The sequence below is a fragment of the Mobula hypostoma genome, chromosome 25 (assembly GCF_963921235.1).
Source record: "Mobula hypostoma chromosome 25, sMobHyp1.1, whole genome shotgun sequence".
Classification (NCBI taxonomy): domain Eukaryota; kingdom Metazoa; phylum Chordata; class Chondrichthyes; order Myliobatiformes; family Myliobatidae; genus Mobula; species Mobula hypostoma.
In genome coordinates, this window is record NC_086121.1 from 21,767,537 (window position 1) to 21,774,993 (window position 7,457).

The following is a 7,457-nucleotide window of genomic DNA, read 5'->3' on the forward strand; positions in this document are numbered from 1 at the left end:
AACAAGCACATGTACCTAATGAAGTGACCATTCAGTGCATGAGGATTTTATGAAATTTAAAGACAGGATGGTGGGTCTGAGTTCCAGTTTGCTGGGATCATGAGCAGAGAAATGATAGATATATATGAGCAGTTGGGTGTTCATATTAACCCTATCAAATCCCATGTTATGTTTCATTGAGACTTCCTCAATTCTAACACCTTAGACTCAAAACCTTTGATACTTTATACTTTATTGTCACCAAACAATTGATACTAGAGCATACAATCATCACAACGATATTTGATTCTGCTCTTTGCGGTCCCTGGAGTACAAATCGATAGTAAGTATAAAACATTTAAATTATAAATCATAAATAGAAAATAGAAAAGGGAAAGTAAGGTAGTGTAAAAAAACCGAGAGGCAGGTCCGGATATTTGGAGGGTACGGTCAGGATCCGTTCAGCAGTCTTATCACAGTTGGAAAGAAGCTGTTCCCAAATCTGGCCGTACAAGTCTTCAAGCTCCTGAGCCTTCTCCCGGAGGGAAGAGGGACGAAAAGTGTGTTGGCTGGGTGGGTCATGTCCTTGATTATCCTGGCAGCACTGCTCCGACAGCGTGCGATAGATACCCCACAGGAGATTTCCAAACAATATTAGAGCATTTGAGGTTGGGAGGACTTTGCTGGTGAGGTTCAGGGATTGGGTAATGGACAGAGAGCAAACAGGTGAGTTTGGGTCAGGAGGTTGTGACTAGTGGAGTGTCACATGGATTATTGCTGGGACCCCAGCAGTTCATGGTCAATATACAAGCATTATATTACAGAAGCAAGTGCCGTCTATCCTAATTTGTAAAAGTCAGATGAAATAGTGGATTGTGAGGCGGCTATAGGGAGGTATCAAATCGATTTCGACAAGCCAAGTGAATGGGTAAGAACATGGAAGATGGACTAATGTGTGAAAATGAGAGATTAAATGGATACGGGGAATTTTAGAGGCAAGTTTTTTTTTACACGGAGTGGCGTGTGTGTGGCAATGTGCTGCCTGGGATAGCAGTAGAAGTATATTTAGAATATTTAAGAGACTCTTAGGCACATGGATGAAAGAACAATTAAGGGCTATGTAGGAGGGAAGAGTTAGATTGATCTTAGTGCAGATTAAATGTCTAGCACAACACTGTGGGCTGAAGGGCTTGTACTGTGCTTCAATATTCCTTGTTCAGTCATTTAGGACAAACAGGAATGCAACAGAACACAAAGAAATGCAGTTTTGAAGCATGAGAGGAAACCTCAGTGAAACAAAAAACTTTAACAGGGTTTGACAGGGCAGATGTGAGGATGAAGGGATATCTTGATCTGGGATCACATCTTAAATTAATGACAAGAGAAAATTTCCTCCCAAGCATCGTAAGTTTTTGAGATTCTGTATTCAAGGGGTTCATTTGTTGAGTAGATTCAAAATGGGGATGATAGATTTTTGGACGCTAAGTGGAATATTTGGTTTGTGCAGGACAACGACAGTTGATCAATAGATTATTGAATAGCCGGGCTGCATAGCCTCACTGCTGACGTTGCCTTTTACTGTAAGATGTTTCGCATGGTATGTTTGTATCCCTCAGGATATGTCACCGTGTGAGGGCGAGGTAGGTGGTGTGGGAGTTCGGTTGTGTGAAGGGCACGGGGTCTGCTGGTGGATCAGAGCGGAAGGGGAGTGGCGCATTGAATGAGACAGGTTCTACACTTGGCTAGATTCACTAGTGCTGCCGTTCAGATGAGAACTTGAATGGTGTGTGACTTGAAAAGCCCATTGCACTACTGAAGAATCATAGAACGTAGAAGAGTACAGAGCAGGAAAAGGCCCTTCAGCCTCCAGTGTTGCATTGAACTGATTAATAATCAAATGCCCACCTAAACATGTCCCTTCTGACTACCCAATGTCCACATCCTTCCACTTTCTGCACATGCATGTATCTAGGAGCCTCTTGAACACTTCTATCGTATTTTACCTCTTCCTACCACCCCAGGCAGCGTATTCCAGCCACTCGCCAATCTCACGGTAAAAAAAAAAGCACTTGCCTTCAAATCTTGGCAATTTCTACTGCAGTCTCTTCACAATTGTGCCCCCTCATCATCTCCCGAGGTCAGGTACATCCAAGCACAGAGCATCGCTTTGACGCTCCTCCATCACACTGTTAAACTGGGACACCCACCAGAGATACTTTAGAGCTTACTTTTCCATTAAGTATTTCCAGCCCCATTATTGGTGAACCTCCTCCTCCTTCCTTGCTTAAAGTTAATGGTTTTTGCATCTCTAAGTTGGGCAATGGTAGCAGTGAGTCAGACCTGCCGATTACCACACATAGCATTGTGGTTTTATAGCTCACTGTGCAGGCACCACAGTCGACTGGTGATCCTTTCTCTTGAATCTGTTCTATTTGTTATGCTGAACATGTTGTTTAATTAGAAGATAAATGTTCCAGAGACAGAAGCTGTCATTACTGGTTCCCACCACAAACTATTCTACCTACACACATCCTCCATCTAACCCACACCACCGGATCTAACTGCTCGCTACCTTGGTGAGTTTCCGAACAAACACTCTCACCGTTACTAAACCCAGCAGCTTCTGTCTCCGTCCTGTCACCCAGCCCGGCTCTTGATGCTGAGATCTTCAGCACAGGCTTCCTTTCAGCCTAATAACCCCCCGGCCCATCAGAAACCATGCAGCCCAACCACCCGGCACCCTCGAGCTCGCCGCTCTGGTGAAGGGCAGCCCGCTGAACAGCTACTTCCCTTCCTGATGAAGGATCTCAGCCTGAAACGTTAACAGTTTACTCTTTTCCATGGATGCTACCTGGCCTGCTGCATTTTGTGTGTTTTACTTTGATTTCCAGCATCTGCATTTGTGACTTCCCTTCAATCATTCAGTTCTCGAACCAACTGGCACAACCCTAATCACTATCTCAGCATGGCGACACTAGGACCACTTTACACTTTTGTATCTCATTGTGTTAATTCTTGTGTCATTTACGGTTTCTTGAGAATGTGATGCCTCTGCAAGTAAGTTATCCACTGTGCCCGTGCGGGTGACCACAAGTAGTTACACTTATTCCTCTCCATGCCTTACCACTTCTTTAGCATTGTGTCTGTTGCCAGCTCGACGCTCAACCCAGCACTGGTGAGCAAGCAGCCGGCTGGATTCGAACCCAGGACCACCCGCCTCGAAGTCCAGTGCTGATACCACTACACCACCAGCCGGCATCAGAGATGGCAATAAACTCGACTCTAACTTTACCCTGTTCTTGAAGCTCCAATACTTCCATTTTAAAACCTCCAGCCTTGTTTCCAAATCTCCAAACCTTACCTCCAAATCTCCAAGCCTTGCCCTCCTTATTTCTATAATCCCCCTCTGAGTACTTTGTGCTACCAATTATGCCCACTTCCAAGTTTCTTGTGCCCTGAGTTCTGGAACTTGATCTCTCAACCTCTCTACTTTTCTCCCTCTTACATTTTGCCTCTTTGGTTAAAAGCTATTCCCCTCCATTATCTCCTGATGTGGCTCACCATCAAACTCAGTTTGCCCGTCGCAGACATAAGTGAACATGAGACATCGAAGACGTATTGTCCCATCACAAGCTAATTATTATTGCTGTATTTACTTAAATTGACTTCAAGAGCTGTGAAGTAATGTTCTGTAAAATCCCAGAAGACCACAATTGGAATATTGTGCTCAGTTCTGGTTGCCTCACTGTAGGAAGGATGGTGGAAGCTTTACAGAGAATGCGGAGGAGATTCACCAGGATGTTGCCTGGATGAGAAACATGTCATTTAAGGATAGGTTGAGCGAGCTAAGACTTATCTCTTCAGAGCAAAGGAGAATGAGGTGACTTGATAGAAATGTACAAATTGATAAAAGGTTTAGATCCAAGTAGACAGCCAGAGAGTTATTCCCAAGGATGGAAATGGGTGTTATGAGAGGGCGTAATTTTAAGGCGGTTGGAGGAAAATATAGAGGGGGGTGGATGTTGGAGGTAGATTTATTTCACACAGTGCTGGGTGTGTGGAATTGGCTGCCAGGGTGGTGGTTGGCAGAGGAAGATACGTTAGGTGTATTTAAGAAACATTTGGATAGACAGATGAGTGATAGGAAAGTGGAGGGTCACGTAGGAGGGAAGGGTTAGTTTAAAAGGTCGGCACATCGTGGGCCAGAGGGCCTGTACTGTGCTGTAATACCCAATGTTATATGTACAACTTGCATTTGATACTTTCTCCGTTCAGGGGAATGGTTGTCAGGCTGCCCTGCACAGAGCCCTGATGGAGAATTCATTGTTTGGTAAGCCTGGGACACCGAGACTGAAGAAGGCCTGATTCTGGTAGGCCACAGAAACTGCTGTACATCTCTTTAAGGTCGTTTGCCAAAGCAGCTGGGTGAATTTTGAAAGCAGAAGCAGCCTCGCAGCAGTATTACAGAGTACTGCATTAACACTTCAAAATGGAACAAAAATAACCTACACATCTTCACACCAGCAGTCCAGCCCTAAATGGCTCTGTGGATCAGAATGATCACAAGCAACGTTTTGTTTTGACTTTCAAAAGTATCTTCAGAATACCCGGAGAGCTCTTTCACCACCCCAGGGGACAGTTTTCTGATTGTCCTCAGTAGTGAGTGTGCCATTTAATTGCAGCAGTCATCTCATTTTCAAAGACCGCTGTTTGCCATTTGGATTTCACTGTTCTGTTCCCAGGAGCTTCTGCACAACAGAAAGAAAGGAAGCTTTAGCGCAGAGAGACTGTCTGGATGGACAGAAGTAGCAAAGACACTGACCCTAGGCTAAGAAGTATCTTCCCAGTGTTGTTAATTCAAACTATTCACGTTGTCCCAACACTGAATGTTCTTCTGAGGTGAACCATTGATTTGGGCTTTCTTCCAGGTGCGGAGAATGACGGGAGTTCTGGTAGCTGTTGGACAGGGCAAGCTAATGCCCCGGCATGTTGCCGAGCTACTGGAGGTCCGTGACTCCAGAGCCTATCCGGGGAATCTTATAGCCCCACCAGACGGCCTCTTTTTGAAGAGCGTGGAATACGATGAGAAGGGTAAGGGGCAAAGTGTGCAAAAACTGAGTGTATCTTGACTCCTGATCTTTGCATACAAGAGAAAGCACAGAAAAAGACGCTGTCCATTTCCTTCTCTCTCCCTGACACAGATACAGAAATGTGCCTCTGCCTGCAAGAGATATATGTATGTATCTCTCTCTCCCCTCCCCCTCTCATCTCTCTCTCCTACCCCTCGTCTCTCTCTCCTACCCCTCGTCTCTCTCCCCTACCCCTCGTCTCTCTCTCCACCCCTCGTCTCTCTCTCCACCCCTCTCGTCTCTCTCTCCACCCCTCTCGTCTCTCTCTCCTCCCCCCTCGTCTCTCTCTCCTCCCCTCTTCTCTCTCTCTCCCTTCTCTCTCTCCTGTCCTCTGTCTCTCATCCCCTCCTCTCTTCTCTCCCCTCTCTCTCTCTTCCTCTCTTTCCCTCTCTCTCCCTGATATACAGTGTAGATATATATATATACACACACACACACACACACACACATATATACTGAACAGATACATATGCAAGCATGACATGTACATACACAAAGATGCAGGCACACATAAAATATTTACACCATACACATGATCACTACTATATCTTAACATAAATGCAGATACTAAATATGCACATACGTGATTTCTTAAAGGAGTGCATGCCCCCCTATATACCTGCAAACATGCAGATGTGCATTCATAATTACACACATGAATCCAATTTGTACATATGCAGACATTTTTAGAGACACAACTCGTATATATGCACACAAACACGAAGAATTCTGCAGATGCTGGAAATTCAAGCAACACACATCAAAGTTGCTGGTGAACGCAGCAGGCCAGGCAGCATCTCTAGGAAGAGGTACAGTCGATGTTTCGGGCCAAGACCCTTAGTCAGGACTAACTGAAGGAAGAGTTAGTGAGAGATTTGAAAGTGGGAGGGGGAGGGGAGATCCGAAATGATAGGAGAAGACAGGAGGGGGAGGGATGGAGCCAAGAGATGGACAGGTGATTGGCAAAAGGGATATGAGAAGATCATGGGACAGGAGGCCTAGGGAGAAAGAAAAAGGGGGAGGGGGGAAAACCCAGAGGATGGGCAAGGGGTATAGTGAGAGGGACAGAGGGAGAAAAAGGAGAGAGAGAAAAAGAATGTGTGTGTATATAAATAAATAACGGATGGGGTACGAGGGGGAGGTGGGGCATTAGCGGAAGTTTGAGAATTCAATGTTCATGCCATCAGGTTGGAGGCTACCCAAACGGAATATAAAGTGTTGTTCCTCCAACCTGAGTGTGGCTTCATCTTTACAGTAGAGGAGGCCGTGGATAGACATGTCAGAATGGGAATGGGATGTGGAATTAAAATGTGTGGCCACTGGGAGATCCTGCTTTCTCTGGCGGACAGAGCATAGGTGTTCAGCAAAACGATCTCCCTGTCTGTGTCGGGTCTCGCCAATATATAGAAGGCCGCACCGGGAGCACCGGATGCAGTATATCACCCCAGCCGACTCACAGGTGAAGCATCGCCTCACCTGGAAGGACTGTCTGGGGCCCTGAATGGTGGTAAGGGAGGAAGTGTAAGGGCATGTGTAGCACTTGTTCCGCTTACGAGGATAAGTGCCAGGAGGGAGATCGGTGGGGAGGGATAGCTGGGACGAATGGACAAGGGAGTCACGTAGGGAGCGATCTCTGCGGAAAGCAGCAGGGGGAGGGAAAGATGTGCTTAGTGGTGGGATCCCGTTGGAGGTGACGGAAGTTACGGAGAATAATGTGTTGGACCCGGAGGCTGGTGGGGTGGTAGGTGAGGACCAGGGGAACCCTATTCCTAGTGGGGTGGTGGGAGGATGGAGTGAGAGCAGATGTGCGTGAAATAGGGGAGATGCATTTGAGAGACCCCTTGCCCATCCTCTGGGTTTCCCCCCCCCCCTTTTCCTTCTCCCTGGGCCTCCTGTCCCATGATCCTCTCATATCCCTTTTGCCAATCACCTGTCCAGCTCTTGACTCCATTCCCCCCCCGCCATCTTCTCCTATCATTTTGGATCTCCCCCTCCCCCTCCCACTTTCAAATCTCTCACTAGCTCTTCCTTCAGTTAGTCCTGACGAAGGGTCTTGGCCCGAAACGTCGACTGTACCTCTTCATAGAGATGCTGCCTGGCCTGCTGCGTTCACCAGCAACTTTGATGTGTGTCGTACATATACAGATATTTTTAGAGACACAACTCTCCCACACTTTCATACACTGGGCTCATGTATGAACCAACAGACAGTACGTTCCAGCACATGTAAATGACAACTGAATGCTGGCCACCTGAACTCCAGCCAGTTAAGTGTTGGCAGAGAAGTACAAGGAAATTCTCTTATCTGGAGAAAAACATGAAAGTGGAATAATTTAATTAACTGAATGT

General features: G+C 46.3%; 1 protein-coding gene across 3 annotated transcripts in view; it reads left to right on the forward strand.

The window, feature by feature from the left end:
- pusl1 (pseudouridine synthase like 1) overlaps positions 1-7,457 on the forward strand; it is a 104,247-nt gene that overhangs the window by 90,746 nt on the left and 6,044 nt on the right. For all 3 annotated transcript variants that reach the window (XM_063032928.1, XM_063032930.1, XM_063032929.1), the window contains one exon: positions 4,908-5,070. In XM_063032928.1, coding sequence (XP_062888998.1) covers positions 4,908-5,070 — 163 coding nt within the window. The remainder of the gene's footprint in view (positions 1-4,907; positions 5,071-7,457) is intronic.